At 43.0% G+C, this 17,233-nt stretch overlaps 1 protein-coding gene across 6 annotated transcripts in view; it reads left to right on the forward strand.

Annotated features, from left to right (window-relative positions):
* LOC137431180 (protein arginine N-methyltransferase 3) overlaps positions 1-17,233 on the forward strand; it is a 241,875-nt gene that overhangs the window by 21,451 nt on the left and 203,191 nt on the right. For 4 of the 6 annotated variants that reach the window (XM_078781619.1, XM_078781617.1, XM_078781620.1 and 1 more), the window contains 2 exons: positions 585-1,898; positions 7,269-7,401. In XM_078781619.1, the coding sequence (XP_078637745.1) occupies positions 611-1,898; positions 7,269-7,401 (1,421 nt within the window). In that variant the 5' untranslated portion in view covers positions 585-610. The remainder of the gene's footprint in view (positions 1-584; positions 1,899-7,268; positions 7,402-17,233) is intronic. The other 2 variants (XM_078781621.1, XM_078781622.1) reach the window with 1 other exon arrangement.

Below are 17,233 nucleotides of genomic sequence, written 5' to 3' on the forward strand. Positions count from 1 at the left end.
TTTACTCAGTGCAATTTTTTTTACAATGTGTGTCAACAATAACCATTAGATGCACATATAGTAAGGCAGTTATGTGATATGATTGTGGCTTTTGTGGTAAAAGCACCAAAATTGGCACAGTTGATGATCATGACATACTAAATGATTTCAGATATAGGGCCAAGCACATTATTTCCTTTTACACCCATAAAGTGGGAAAATCCAAGATGGCCGCCATCTGAATCGTGAAAATCTATTTTACGTCATATCTTTCTGAATATATATCACATAGACATGAATAACATATCGTTTTATATGTTTTCACACATAAGGAAGCCAATGGCACCACTCATTTGTCGCTAAAAGGCATTAAAATCCCGATTAAGCTGATATTCATGATAAATATGTCGTGGCCGATGCATAAATATGATAATTTATCATGTTGTACGACTTGTTGTACATGCTTTCAGATAGAATATACATTATATATTATAATATATATATATATAATATATATTAATAATATATATATAATATATATAACATATATATATATATATATATATAATATAATATATATTAATATAATACTTCTCTTATTTCAGGTGACTGATCAGAAGTAGAATTCACCATGCCGGTGAAGAAGCGATGTAAGATCGTACAAGATGCCAGTCTGCAACCATCTACATCGGCAGTTGGCTATCCTCCCATCGATTGGAGTCGTTGTGCCCTTTGCCAAGAACATTCTTCAGAGCCTCTCCAGTGCCCAGCAAAATCGAAGAGGACAGATGTTGGGGCTGGGTATGACCGTGTGGGTGACAATTTAACAACGTTTCGAGAATTAGGTGAACAGCCAGTTGGTGTGGACATCGCACAATTAGATGATGGCGATGGTATCCCTCAGACACTTGCCAAACATAGCACTCAGTGGCACTCATCTTGCCATTTGAAGTGTTCTTCAAGTCGTCTAGCACGACTTCAGAGAGCTGCAATACCTCCATGTGAAAGTGACACCCAAGATTGCCCTTACACGCGGCGACAGTTTTCACGAAAAGACCTACCTTCTCAAGGTGATGTATGTTTCTTCTGTGATGAAGTTGCAACGGAACGTGCCTCTCTGCATGATGCCATGATGCCCAAACTGACCTATCGAGTTAAGCAATGCGCCCTGAAGCTTCAAGATCAAGAACTCATTGCAAAACTTAGCTCCGGCGACCTGGTGGCACAGGATGCCAAATATCATGCACCATGCCTTGTGAAATTGTACAACGCAGCCAGTAGGAAAACAGCCGTAGTTCGACAAAGGAACACAGATGGAGTATCTCATGGCATAGCATTGGCGGAACTCTTAGGCTACATAGAAGACACAAAGATGGTAGAGCAATCGGTTGCCCCAATGTTCAAGTTGTCAGATCTTCTCAGGTTGTACACTGATCGACTGAGACACCTGGGGGTTGAGGTAACTGGCCGTATCCACTCTTCAGACTTAAAAGATCGAATACTTGCTAATGTCCCTGGAATCCGGGCCTACAAGCAAGGCCGAAACGTTCTACTCGGTTTTGATGATGATGTCGGATTTGCACTGATGAATTCGAGTGTGGATAACTGCGACGACGAAGCTATATGTTTAGCTAAGGCAGCACAACTCATTCGTCGAGATATGTTGGAAATGCAAGCAACATTTGATGGGTCCTTCAGCAAAGGCTGCCAAGAACAGGCTGTTCCCAAGTCACTGGTGGCACTAGTTAGCATGATAATGGACGGCCCAAACATTATGAATAAAGAAACTGAGAAGGTGAGACAAGCAACGCTCAGTATGGCACAATTGCTGCAGTACAACAGCTACGTGAAAAGACGCCGAGGTTCCACTGGTACTCATCACAATAAGAACAGAGAGACGCCACTGCCAATATACCTCGGTATGATGATTCATGCACACACACGAAAACGTGAACTTGTTGATTCCTTGTTCCATCTCGGACTATCAATATCATATGACAGGGTTATGGATATATCCATGGATATGGCCAACGAAGCAGCCAGCCAATATGAAAATGATGGTGTTGTATGCCCCCTCATTCTTCGAGATGGTCTCTTCACGTCTCAAAATCGTTTAGTATATAATAACCTTCAAATGTGCCAATTTTGGTGCTTTTACCACCAAAGCCACAATCCTCCTATATTTGGCCACATATCCGCATAACTAATAGGAACACAATCATGGTAATGCAGAATTGTGGCCAAAATATGCGCTTTGAACTTTGACCTTAGTTCAAGGTCACAAGAGTCACAAGAATATTGACAACATCAGTCAGCTAATAGAGCCTGGTGTTGGTGTAGCGGTTAGGGTGCTGGCTTAGGATCCAAGGATCCTGGGTTCGAATCCCAGTCGATCGCTGAATTAACGCCAGGGGGGTTGACTCAGCCTGTCATCCTTCCGAGGTCGGCAAATTGAGTACTAGTTCACTGGTAATTTCCTGTGTGTCGTAAAAAGGCGACAAACAGGGTTGGCGGCAGGAAGGGCATCCGGCCGTAAAACATTGCTTCAAAAAGGGGACCAAAAAACAACAACAACCACGGTCCCCGAAAAAGGCCAACCCCCGCTTTGCGGGGAAAAATGGCCTCTAAACGGTGTTTTTTTTTTTTTTTTTAAGTCAGCTAATAGGACCCAGGATACATTTGTGATTAATTACTAACAATTAACATTTTCTGGAGACGGGATGTACGAGCCATTATCTATCTATAATTCCAGTAATCTCTGTACGTCTGTACGTCTGTACGTTTGTCTGTGACCGCTGTTTCTCGACAACCACGGGTCCGATATACTTTTAACTTGCCAGGTATATTGCTGGGGACCCGAGGATGTGCCTTTTCAAGGTTTCATATTAATCGGACAATTACTTACCGAGCTATGTCCAAAAAACGATTCAACCAATCAGAGAGCAGCGAACGATCGCGTGTGCCGAACGTGGAGGACACACTCTGCCTCGGATGGCACATTTGAGAGCGTATTCATTTATTTCACGTTTGCAAACTATGTTGGCGTTAAACTATGTTTTAAAACTAATAAAACCGAATTTGCGATTCATTCGCTTTCCTGCGCGTTTGTGCACGCGATGGCGATTTCTTTACCAAACTCCGGAAGCCGTTCGCTTTGGACCAAACCATTGCATGTAAATAGAGGGGGGGGATTGTCACCGTACTCGCAAGCCGTTCGCTTTGGACCAAACCATTTCATGTAAATAGAGGGGGGGATATAATTTTAGATATATATATAGTACGGGCATGCCCTAGTATGTATAACCGGGAGATATGTTTAATAGGGTATGCTAATTATGCATATTTTTGTCTCTAATTAGCTCATTTGCATATTGCAAAAAAACTAAAGGTCAAATGACGAAACAAATGTTATAACCAATGTTCCTTGTGAAATTTACCACATTTTGGTACCAAGGTCGATATACTTTGGATGTAGTATGGTCACTGTAATGACGTTTGAACTTTGACCTTGAGTCAAGGTCACAAAGGTCCATAAAAAAATGACGACATCATTTTTCCGATTAGTCGGACCCAGTAGAATACATTTATAGTGGTTGCCCAAAATTAACATGAACTGCACACGAATTTGAAATTGAGTACATACGCCCCCCCCCCCCCCCCCCACCACTAGTATGTCACAAGGACGAAATGATTAGATTTTGGTGAAGATCCGGATGCGGATCCGGCTACTAGAAATTTTAAAGCGATTCTTCACCATTGGGAGATGGGGCCAAAAACGATACATAGCAGGATATCTAAAAAAGTTATGGATTGATTTGGACGAAACTTGTTGGACAGGTTGTGTGTGTGACAAGGAAGAATCGATTCAATTTTGGTGAAGATCCGGATCCAGCTGGTATATATTTTTAAAGTGATTCTTCACCATTGAGTGATATGGCCAACCAGATGGAGGTATGCTCTCTACTGAGTGCCGTTCTCGTTGTACACCGCTCCTTTCCTATGCCATCTCCAGGCGCTGCATAACGTCATTGCCAGGCACCATAGGGGGCTCGGCAATGACGCACGCTGGAAGGGAGTACTCAGTTTTCACTCTGGGTTTTTGTTTTTTTCTTGTTTGTTTGTTTGTCCGGGCGATATCCTAGCCATCATTTGAGCGAGGAAGCTGAAATTTGGGCACAATAGTGAGGAAGTACTTTGGCAAAAATGTTATTTTTTGTTTTTTGATTAATCAATCAATAATTGATTAGTTGTTTAATTATTATCGATTAATTAAGTAATTATTTATTTCCTTTCTCATCTGGGCATTATCTCAGGCACCTTTTGAGTTAGGATGGTGATATTTGGACATGACATCAATCGTTGGCTGATTGAGGCCAACCAAGTGAAGCAAGTGGCCAACCAAGACAAGGACCAAGTGATTTGGCTATAAAGGCTATTTTTGATTTATTGATTTATCAATTAATCGATTAATTATTTAATTATTCGATTAATGACAATTAATTTTTTTAAGTTACAGATTCGGATGAAACGGTCGTGGTTTCGGTATTCTTTCAGCCAATTGTTTAATTAATTTATTATTTTATAATTATTATTTATTTATTTTCATTATTAATCATTTATTTATTTTCTTTCTCAACTGGACAATATCTCAGGCACCTTTTGAGCTGGGAAGCTGATATTTGGACAGGACAGTGACCAAATGATGTGGCTATAAAGGTTATTTTTGATTTGTTGATTAATCAATTAAGTATTAATTGATTTATCAATTATTAAATGTTTTCGATTAATGACTTATTTAATCAATTTTCAAAAAGTTACAGCTTCGGATGAAGCACAGGTGGTTTAGGTATCCTATTACCAATTGATTATAGGCTATGGGCTACCTAGACCCCTGGTGCACCCCCCCCCCCCCCCACCAACCTACCACCCAAGGTTTTTTTTAAGCCTTGGGGTGTCCTGAACACGAAATTGAATGTTAACATTGAAAATATAGGGACGAACTTTCCTGCGTCAAACACCATGGTGACTATCCGTTAACACCTGTTAACCTTCACACAAAATTTTTCCAATTTTTAAAAAATTTTGTAATGTTGGAAAAATTTCCAAATTTGGGAATTCTGGGAATGTTAGGGAATTCTTTACCGGACGAAATTTAGGGAATGTAATCCACAGTACAAGATTTATGGAATTTAATCAGCAAAGCCGAGCCCCCAATACAACATATGGAATTTAAGGCCGCCAACGCGATTCATGGAATTCATGTTTTCTCCAACACTCTTTACGATTATTCACCATACAGTTTTTGTTTTCAGTTATATCTCCTGTTGTACATGTGAAAATATAGTTAAGTTCTACCCAGGCAATTCTGAAAGGACTTCGTCACAGGTTAGTTAAGTTTTTACTAATACATGTCGTGTGACATGGCTATGAAAGTTCACAACAATTGTAGTTAAGTTTCAATTTCCAGTGTACCATTCAACCAAGTGAATATATACGTCTCCTGATTCTCTTACCTTGGTTTTACACATAAATACTAAATATTACACATATATTTGATTGTCTTCTGTTTCTAAATATGACTTTAAACGTGTCTTTTCAGGTCCAGTGTGAATGCACCAAATGACGCAGCCTGATCATGTCTGATCCTACTGACCCCTCCACGCCGATGGAGACTGGTCCACCTCCCCAGAAAAAAACACGACACGATAGTGGTTCTACAAGTAATGAAGAAACACAGACACAGAAACATATACCCGAATGCATTGTCCATGTTCCAGGATTAAAGTATGGACCACTTCAGCTTCTTTCGAGCACCAGTACCGCCGAGAACAAATTGTCGAAGTTGCAGGACATCAGACAAAGACGGCTTTCCCAACCAGTGGATTCTACACACAGGATGAAAGGATCATGTGATCTAATACCCAGTACCCTGTCAGACCATCATGGTTATCACCGACAATGTTACCAACACTTCACTATGAATCTGGATCGCTTGCAACCATCTGAACCATCTGACCCACTTGAAACAGGTACTGCCCCCAGAACAAGTCGGTCGTCCGAAGGTGATCGCGTCCTCTTCAACCCCGACTGTTTATTTTGTAAGTCTGAAGGGAGGAAGAAGATCAAATCAAATGGATCGTGGACATCAGAAGGTTTGTCAATGTTTGAATTTGACGGAGGGAAAAATGTTGTCGCGTCAGCTGAGGAGCGAAGTGATGAGAGCTTGCTACGTCGGATCAGAGGGCATGACCTGTTCGCATGCGAGGCCAAATATCACAAGTCCTGTCGGGCCAAATATGTACAGAAGCCGCAAAAGTGGAGAAGCACTGACGATGAACAGCGGAAGAGGCAAGCCGACATGGAGAAGGCACACGGAGAAGCATTCAAGGCTGTCTGTAGCATACTGGACACAGATGTCCTCGAAAAGAAACAAATTCTGAAACTAACGGATTTACGCAACATTTACATATCATCCCTGCAGGATTCGCAATACCTTAATCCAGAATACAGGAGCGCCACTGCATCCCTGGGAATGGCCCAGCGAACCGTGGCATCGCCTGCATCTCGATTATGCCGGGCCTATTAACGGCAGCATGATTCTAATAATTACGGACGCGCACACAAAATGGATTGATGCCTTTGTGACGCGTGGTACTGCTCCACTATCGACACGGATACAGCTGTGAAGCATGCCTACGAGCTTGGATCCGCTGATCCAAGCTCGTAGCACTGACGATGAACAGCGGAAGAGGCAAGCCGACATGGAGAAGGCACACGGAGTTGTGTGAAGGTTAACAGGTGTTAACGGATAGTCACCATGGTGTTTGACGCAGGAAAGTTCGTCCCTATATTTTCACTGTTAACATTCAATTTCGTGTTCAGGACACCCCCCCCCCCCCCCAAGGCTTAAAAAAAACCTTGGGTGGTAGGTTGGTGGGGGGGGGGGGGGGGGTGCACCAGGGGTCTAGGTAGCCCATGGCCTATTAAGAAAAGATTTTATGATCGTTATCTATTGATTCTAATTATGCAATTAATCAATTATTGTGCACCTCTCCCTCCCAATGCAGTCTCCATGCGCTGCATGGCGGTATTGCCGGGCACCTGAGGCGCCCCGGCAATGCCGCGCTAGAGGATGTTATTTATTTATTTGGCATGGAGGTGGTGTCCTTTGAATGTATCTGTACTTGTTTTGTTTTCACTCTTGTTTGCTTAGATTCCCCCATCAATCTCTATGTTTGAAAATAGAATAACGTGTATGGTACATCAACCATCGTCTGCTTTGTTACTAGATTATCCTGTCATGGAAATGAATACAGAAGCAGTGTGTTGTGAAACCATGGATGATGATGATGATTCTGAGGGATGGGAGGAATGGGAAGAGAAAGAAGATTTGGAGAAACCACGTTGTCTCTTCTGTGAACGGTGAGTCGATACTTTAACAAACAATCAAACAATTATCGCACACTATTGTTATTTTCTTTTCTTCTTATAGCTATTTGTTTGTGTCATGCTCTGATTTGTGGTTTATGGTTGTTGTTTTTAGCTCACCTGGAACGAAGTTCTACGCACACGTAGGAATTTGCTTCGGAATTTGTAAAATAGGAATTTGCTTTCTTCTCTGAAACTACACACACATTTTCGATGAAACTACACCACAACCTTCATCACCCGTGATATACCAAAGTTTGTTCATGGCATTTAAAAAATCTGCCCGTTTGGGATCTATGGGGATGATTGCCCCCCAAAATAGGTATTTGCTTTCTTCTCAGAAACTACACATGTAATTCTGATGAAACTTGAACACAGCCTTAATCACCCATGCTGTACTAAAGTTTGTTCCTGCCATTAAAAAAATTGGGGACTAAGGTGGTCTATGGGGGGCTTGCCCCCCAAAATAGGTATTTGCTTTTTTCTCAGAACCTACACACGATTTTGATGAAACTTCACCACAATCTTCATCATCCGAGATGTACCAATGTTTGTTCAAGGCTTTGGAAAAATTGTGGTCTGAGCAGGTGCACGGGGTTGGAAAGAGGGGGGGTTCCCCCCAAAATTGGTATTTTTTTTGTTTGAAGTTTTATGATTATGTTAGTATGAATCTACATGCTGCCCTGTCTTCTAGCAACCATTAAAATTGGTTTAAAATACCCTTAGTCAGTGTAGTATACTGTTTATTCTACCGGGTGAGCACCAGTGGTATTGCCCCTATGGTTTAACCAAATGCTGAGGGTAAACATGCCGAGTCCTGAAAGAAAAGCTGTTGGCATCAGGGAGGGCATCTGGCAATCCTCAGCTCCAATACTCATGATGTCATCTAGAAATTGTGGGCATTGTCCAGCCCTTAGTAGTTATGGTGGGGCAACTTAGCATAACAATTGTGCATTTTGTGAGGAAAGCACCAAATTTGGCACACTAGTAGACTATCATATTATGAAAAGATCTGGATATTGGGCCATCTCAGATTCAGAGATTTGATTTTTGCAAGATTTCGATTCGATTGGGGTCGAAGAGAACACCTTCTTCGTCTTCTGTACAGTGAAGTTGCCAGCCCTGAATTCTCTGGCTACATCTGGGTGCTTCATTGGGAGTGCAACCATGCCCTCAGGTGAACATGGACCCACCTGGCATAGTGTGTGTGGTATAAGGCATGGAACCATGGGACCAGTTCCGTCAGGGCATCAAGGTACATCGTGAATGAAGCCTGCCGCAGAGAACGCACGTAGACTAGTACCAACATCTCTAGTTCCAGCACAGTTGCCCAGTACTGAAAGTTGGGAATGTCTTCTCCTCTCTGGTGACACCAGTCTTCGAACTCAGGCAGGTCTTCTGCATCATCAGCATATGTCATAGTGGCATTCATACGCACGGTGTTGCAGGATGTGTAGTGCCGCTGCAGTGATTTGATGAGCTCTTCTTGTGCGGGTGACGAGGGCAGCTCGCAGGAAGGAGTCGGCCGTCCCTGGCGTTGCAATCTCAGCTTGCAAATCTGCAAAATCTGCAAATCTTGCAAAAATCAAATCTGAATCTGAGATGGCCCAATATCCAGATCTTTTCATAATATGATAGTCTACTAGTGTGCCAAATTTGGTGCTTTCCTCACAAAATGCACAATTGTTATGCTATATTTAGCTTAGCTGCCGGACTATTACTAATACGTGAGTGAATTCATCGGCCTATGTCAAAGAATGGTGAACAGTCTGTAGAAAAGAAACTCCATTATCTTGGTAAACCTTACGATTTCCAACCGTCTGCCAAAGCTCAGAGTATCGAGTTGGCATCTTGCCAACTTCTCACAAATCCCGTTTTTTGAGGGGTTTTTTCACTTCAAAAGTGTTTTCTCCAACAATTTTAATGTTAGGTACCATTACCATTTGGGTTGCGTGGCGAATGCGATTTAAAATTTTGGGTCGTGGGAATAAATGGTTGGGAGCCTAAGACGTACTTAAAGGAAGAGATAGTTGTGAGAGTTGGAACATTTACAGGTAGATCAAGAGAGCTGGTAGAAATTAAGTATAAGGAAGTTAGATATGTGTTGTGTTCAAGAAGCAAGATTGAATGGACAAGGAATGGTAAGTTCAGGAAAGGAGAAATAAAGGATTTATTTATTTATTAATTTTTTTAAATGTCTGGAGTAGCGGAGACAAAAGTGGGTGTAGTTGTGCTAGTTAAAGAAGTTTATGGAGAATGTCTTGGAACTGGAAGTAAAAATATATCGTGCAAGGATTGAGGCTTAAACGTATTATGGGAATAAACGCCATGACTGTTATTTCAGCATTTGCACTCCAAGTCAACTTGACTAAAGAGGAGAAAAACAACTATTTTTGGGAAGAACTTGAGAGTATTTTTAATGGACTAGATTTCTTGATTTTTTTTTTTTGAAGACGTGCCAGTAGGTTTTGTTTATCGCAAAAGTGTGGCGGTTGAGTATATTAGGGGCGTGAGGTCCCACTTCCTCCTGTAATTTGTGCGCTTGTCCGTAGTTAAGACCACGTGACCATGGCAAACTTGCCTATCAAAAATGGCCAAGCAAAACGGGACAGGCAGCACACATTTCATAGCACCTTACTGTGCGAATCCAATTTACCCATCTAACGGATTTATATACAGATTATCTATAGGTCGTGGGATTCCCTTTCCCTGGTAGCCACAAGCCAGGTTCTCATTAATAACAATTTATTCATTATTAATAACAAGAGATGTCAGACAATAACCATGACTGCATACATGGTAAATGAACTGTATCGGATAAATAATAAAATACCCCAGTATCCATGGTATGTCGATGGCTTAATAATTAAACTTCTTCCTTTCACTCGGGGGCAATGCAAGGTGGACAGGAGGAGATGACACGACAGATGAGAGAGAGAGAGAGAGAGAGACAGAGAGAGAAAAAATACCTGCTCCCCACATGTACAAGGGGAGTCCAGACTTGGTGTGCCTCACGTGTCCTTCCAGTCGTGCACCACAACCGCACCATTCTGGACAGAAACCATGAACCCGAACAGATACAAAGTGCCAGAGGAACCCTTTCAAAAGACCAACTCTGGGAACCCTCCCAAAAGATAATCCAACCAAAGACAACGAACACTTCAGCACAGCATGCCTGGCTTTTTATACTACCTGATCGGGAAGACATATTTTACCGCCATTGTGTGCTCATTGGTTGCGTGGGGGTTGGGGAAACTCCCACCTTCAGAGAGACTGTCTCCGAGATGCCGATCTCCCACTAAGGCCACGTGGTTTTTGCCGCCCCTCCAGTTGCTTGAGCCACATGGATTCTTGGCACAGCTTAATATAAATTTACACAGACAGATCACATTCGGAATATTACAGAATAGACCGAAGGGGGCGGGTGGGAGTGGAAGAGAGTGCGGGGCAGAATGGCGTTAAACACAAACGTTGGGGTAAGAATCTTAACCGTAACAATATATTGTTGTGGATCTGGGTTTCTGGGTTTACCACAAGGGGAACTTCTCGGATTACTCCCGAACTCCCGATCCTGAGGCAACCGGCTGCGGATAACTCTGTGGCCCGGCAGGTTGCTAGGTAATAGGGTGGGCTTCAAAAAAGCAAAATGCAGATTTTCTCCGGTACATGGTCTATTTTTGTTCCTTTTGGTGTCAAAGGAAACCACACCAAATTTGAATGGAATCCAATAATATTTAGGGGTGCCACATCAGTGATGAATTTTCCCCCATGCAAAAATAGGAATTCCCATTTTTTGGGCTGTATATACACAAAATAAATACATAATTATATATATATATACATTAAATATAATATTAAAAATAAATATATAGTAAATATACATTAAATAATAAATATACATAAATACACATTATACATTATATATATACAATATATTATACATACAGTTTTGAGACTTCCTATGATCACTATCTGGGCAATTTTCATGCATGTTTTGTACAGGTTCCCGGGGTCAGGGGTACGCTTTTTTAGTGTGTAATATGTAGGCCTAACTTATTGACTGTGGCTCTTTTGTAGAGAGTGACCCTGTGTAGTAAGAATTAACAGGATTTTACCCACATTCTTGCTTATTTTGCAGATATGGCATGTGCTAGTACCAGTGTTTCATTGCAAACTCGGGCTCAGGATAATGTGTATCTCATTGGGTTCACTTCTGGAGATGCCATCAAAGGTGCCAAGCTCCCGACTGTGCATCAATCTCTTGTCCTGTTTTTCCATCACCTGAAGAAGGAGAATCGCACTGCCCGGGAGAGTGCAACCCTCACCATTGAAGAGGTTGTGAAGTTCTGGGAAAAAGCTCACCTACCTACAACGACGAAGCAGCACTGCATCCATCGTTTGGAGAGGCTATATGAAGAATGGAGGAGCCTCCAAAAAGGTGCAAAGCGGGGTGGTGCGACCCAAGAGAAAAAGGAAGCATCCTTCAAGGCCTCCTTGGAGAAGACGTTTGATCTTAGGCATGCAGATTCGGAGGCCATAATCACCAACCCCGAGGACAGGAAGTTTCTTCACGATCAATTCTCAGAGAGGAAGGCTTCAATGGGATCTGTAGACACTGTGTTGGAAGCAAAAACGTTCTTGTGTGTTTGAAAGATCAGCAGCCACGAGATGATTATCATGAACTCCTAGAACTGACTGTCATCTACATGGGAGGAATCCCACCTCGTGGAATCCGGATCATGGCTCCAGGAGCAATGCACAGAGCCAGATGGATGGCAAAAGCACTATATTCACTACAGGTGTTCATGTTTCGGTCAGAGTTCCACTTGACACTTCGAGAGGCGAGAGAACTCCGAGCCTTCAACATTTTTGTCTGCCTTGTGTATGTACAGGCTTGGTTTCGGGCTCCACAAGCTATTGAGGCTCCCCTGAATGACATTAACCTCTTCAAGAAGTTGGAAAAGTTTGAACAAATCAATCAGAAGATGGCTCAGGCAGCCTTGAAGGCACTTGGCCGCCACACGTGGTACATGAGCCCAGTACTAGTGGCATTTGCATTCTTTGACACCAGAATTGACAAAGAAAGCAAGATCAATATGATTGAAGCATTGAAAAATGACGGTGAAAACCCCTCTCCAAAGAGACCAGCTATCAAACGAGGAACCGCCCTGTCAATCGCTAGCCTCATAACAAAACACACCAAGCATTTCTTCAGCATCCTAGGGACCCCAACTGATTGGATGGATAAGGATCCTGGTTCATGGGAGCAAGAAACCAGCTTTCAGGAAGCAAAGAAAGCCGCCAGTGGCTTAGTCGTGGTGAACGACAGGGCAGAAAGGGGTGTCGCATTGATACAAGACTACAATAAGCTCCTTACAAAGGATGAAGAGCAAAAGCAAGCTCTGCTCCAAGTTGTTGCTGCTCACAGGAAGATGTACCCCGATGCCAAGAAGGCAACAGTGGTGAAACAGGCCCAGAAATAGGAGTTACATTTCTCATTATATTTGGGTTTATTAATATTATGTGATATGGTGTCTCTTCATTTTATGAACTGAACATTTGGATTGTTATCATTGAATTTGAGTTTTCATAGCAATATAGTGCTATTTGTGCAGCTATTGTAACTTGTGCTTGCTAGAATACAAAGAAAGTGAGTGGAGGGTGGATTTTCATAAAACAAACTTCTGGTTTTGCTTTCGATCCATATATAGAAAAGTTTTGTAGACACCTTTAGTTTGAAGGCTGATGTGGCACCCCTAAATAAAATCAGATTGCTTTCATATTTGGTGTCATTTCATTTTGGAACAAAAGGAACAACATAAAGCCATGTCCCAGTGAATATTTAAAAAAAATTATTTTGAGCACCACCCTACTAGGTAACCATGAATGACGGTGCAGATGAATTGCTAAGTAACCCTGACAACCTGGCAGGGTCTTCGCTGCTACACGCGTAACCTTTCCTGTGGCTTGGCAATATCAAGGGGGCTTGCACCCTCTATACGTATTTGTCGTATCTATTTAATAAGGTGCAGCCGAGCGGAGCTGCCGCATACGTATCTGCTGAAGTCATGGAGCCAGTTGGTTGGGGTAAAACGTGCGGTCTAGCACTAGTACACCTTAATCAAGTCAATAGGAAATAGACGAAATGGACAGGTTGGAAACAACGGTTTACCCAAGAATTGCAGCACACAAGTATTTACAAAGGGCAATCAAGCAACACATTTACAATGATCAAAAAGGCACAAGGAAAGAGTCAAAATCACCTCAAGAAGCTTGTCCCCCTTATAGTCCAAGCCATTTAGCCCAAATATGGGGCCAGATAGGAAAAAACTGCAACACTACATATCAGTGCGAAATTGTATGCAGTAATATATACCAGATAACATATCAAAAGTCTAAAGCTCTAAAAATATGGGGTGTCTGTCAAAATCACTGGTACATGGACCCCCCTTTTCATCCTTTTGCGGTACGATTTGTTCACATTTTGCGATACATTCCGAGCACATGGTATATAATTATACTTTTAATATCGGGAATTACAGCATGTTACAGCCCCAGTACGGCCCGTACGGAACAAAAAAATAAGCACGTAAACAAAATTCCCAATAGCTAAATACTGATCACTGATATGCAAATACATGAATCACTTGTCATGACTGTTTCAGAATTATGGCACATTTTGTTGATTAAAATCACAAACTCATAATAAAATCACATATAGAGAAACTAATAATACTGACTCATAAAATACTGTCGGAAGTCAAGGATTCGCTTAAAAGTAAAAAAAATGTCCACAATTAACTAATTCAGCTGCATGTAACAGGCTATAACAACAGTCCACTACCTAATCATCATTTTCCTCGTCATCGTCGTCGCTGAAACTGTCCAGGACGGAGTTGGTGCAGCCAGATCCACGGCACTGACCACAAGCAGGAGAACACTCCAAGTTGTTCTTGCGGCATGTACACCGTGCGGAACCACAATCGGTCGAACAGTTGCACCGGATAACATTCAACAAATCCTGAGGTGCTGGAGGGAGGTCGGTCATAACAGGAACAAGATTGCCGTCGCTCATTCTCCAGCCCCAATCCACTGGTTGTAGGCTGTTGTTTCCTTTCCACTGCTGTATTTGCAGATACACCCGTCTGCTGTGATATCTCGCTGCAGCAGATGTGGGCGGTAAGGTCTGTGGGAGTATCTTCGAAGTCTTGACTGCGACCTGTTCACAAAACCGCTTGTACCTGAGGGAATCCAAACTTTCATCAGGTTTACCCTTGTAGAGACACACGAGTGCTATCTCTCCTGCAGCCTCGACCACATCTGGTGATGCATCCTCAGCCAAGAACTGTTGGGATTGAGTTTGGAAGAGTGTGCTCATCATGAATTTCTTCAGTGACGCTCCTTTGCCAAGGCCGTACAGTCGAGACGTCGTGTCACATCCCAATACTGCGTGTATGAATAGGATGCTTTCATACACAGCTGCACCTAGCTGACGTTTCATGGACTTCACATTCCAGATGTGGTTTGGTTTTGTAGTGGATTTTGCCTGACTATACATAAACAAGTCGTGTGCTTCTAGGTTTGCGTAGAAGCAGAGTAGGACGATCAGATCTGTGTCTTCTCCTATAATAGGGCTGTGTTCCTCATGTTCGCCGAACTGACTGCGGTCTGGACGATTAGCAGGTCAGCATCTTCCTGGGAATGATGGGTCTGGCATCCAGAAAGCCGGAGGTATCTGCTCAACATGTTGATGAAGTTCTGTTTGTTGTTGAGGTTTCCCAGGGAGATGTCTTTCTTCATGGTCAACTTCATGTCATCAGTGAAAGTCACTTCTGGTCCACCTCTACCTGCTGCTCGCCTCTGGTGGGTCATGTGCTTGGTTGATTGACCAAGATATCCATCAAATATTACGATGGCCTTTCCGTACTTTCTTGTAACATAGTCACAGTGGAGCATGCAGATCTCTCGATATGTTGGTGAACCACGTGGCCATGGTATACGGTGCAGCAGACTTCCACCATCCAAGACATACTGGATTTCGCTGATTGACTCTATGGTACCTGGTTCAAGTTTAGACCAGATAGCATCTCCGAGTACGGACTTCTGGGCTTCACGTAGCATCAGCTTTTCATCAAACAGCGCAGGTGGATGAGGGCATAACTCAAAGCGAAACATCTCTTCCTTATCTTCAGCAGATTTTGAGATGATGATGAGACGCTGGAATAGCAGTTCTGGGTCTTTCTGTACCTGGTCTTTACCAACTCGCACAGATGATCTGGCCTTCAGAAATGTGGTGGCTTGGTCTTTGCGCTTGAACGTGTAGTGGACAACTGACTGATTTGTTATGGAGTGCATGATCTTGTCTCCAATGAGCTTGGCATTGTCGACATCAACCTTACTGCCAGCGTTGACACCAGTCATTATGTTCCTGAGGGATGGATGACACTTGAAAGGATTTCTGTCAACTAGAGCGACCTGTAGTGTACTTGTATCTTGCATGTCGCGATGCTGCCTGGTTTTGCCCATCTCTTTGTTCTGTTCACCTGTGCTGTACTTCACTCCAGTGAGCTCTTGCATCGATCTGTTCGTCTCCGAACAAGCCGGCATGGACAAAAGCCACGTTAACCGTTGTTGCTCTGTCATTCCTCTTCCTCTTGTTAACCCCCCACTGGCCTTCATACTTCTCATGAGTACTTGCTCAATCATCAGGTCTGAGGAAATTCCAGCCCAAGCTCTACTACTTCTTCGGGCGACATGGAAGCCCTGAGTAAACTTACGGTGCACATCTGGATAGTCCTGTTCTAAGCTGTGCATTATTTGCAGGTAAATCCTGGCAGACTTAGCATAGAGTGAATGACCTGAGGCTGCTACATATGGTAACATATCGGATACAGCTTCGAGGTGCAGGGACCAGTTTCCCATACGCTCGGCTTTGATGAATTTTCTTAAGATCTTCACCATATCCATATACTGTAACCACAGTTTCGCTGTTCGGTCTTTGGTCAATGATTCTGTCTGTGTTTGAAAGACTTTGCTGATCTTGTCAAGGATTGGATCACTTGCTACATCGTTGGAAGATCGTGTGCCTTTCATCAACGCATCATACAGGGTCCTTGCTTTACTCACATCTGGATGAATCACATCATCATCGGCCAAGCCACTCATTGCATCTTCATCCCGAACTGGCAAGTCTTCTGCAGTTCTGTATTGTGTTCCTCCAAGAGGATCAGACAGGAGGAGTGCATTCAGGACAGCATCCAGGAGGATGTGTGCCCGTACAGCCCTGGAAATTGCTTTTCCTGTTAGGATGTGATCCACTGCATTTGGTGCGTATATGAGTTCTAGCAGCTCCTTCAACCCAGAACCACCCATGAGGTGCCCTATGCTGCCAAGGAAGCTCATTTCCATATGAAAGGCACCTAGCCTTACCACAATACGTCGCATGGGGCTTCCATCTGGCTCCGAGAGAATGATCGACAATGCCTTCCACCATAGTGGCTGATCAAAGGTGATGATGGTAGGTACATCATGTTGTTTAGCATGTTGCGCAATGTAGTTGAGAGTGGAGTAGATGCATGTAGTGTCGCTCGAGCTCAAATCAATCATTGGGAGAAACAGGACAGACGATTTTGAATGCTGGACACCACGATGTAAGAATTGCATCATCCCGGACCATGCAGGTCTTGGTATCTTGAACAGCAGTGACGTCTTCCACAGTACATCAAGGTTGGCTGTGGGATCATGGGCTCTCATGATAGGCACGCTCCCATAAGTCAAGGTTGCAAGTGCCTGGTCATCAGCTCTATGGTACTGTATCTGGATTCTT

This window comes from Myxine glutinosa, chromosome 7 (assembly GCF_964187855.1).
Source record: "Myxine glutinosa chromosome 7, kmMyxGlut1.1, whole genome shotgun sequence".
NCBI classification, from domain to species: Eukaryota; Metazoa; Chordata; class Myxini; order Myxiniformes; family Myxinidae; genus Myxine; species Myxine glutinosa.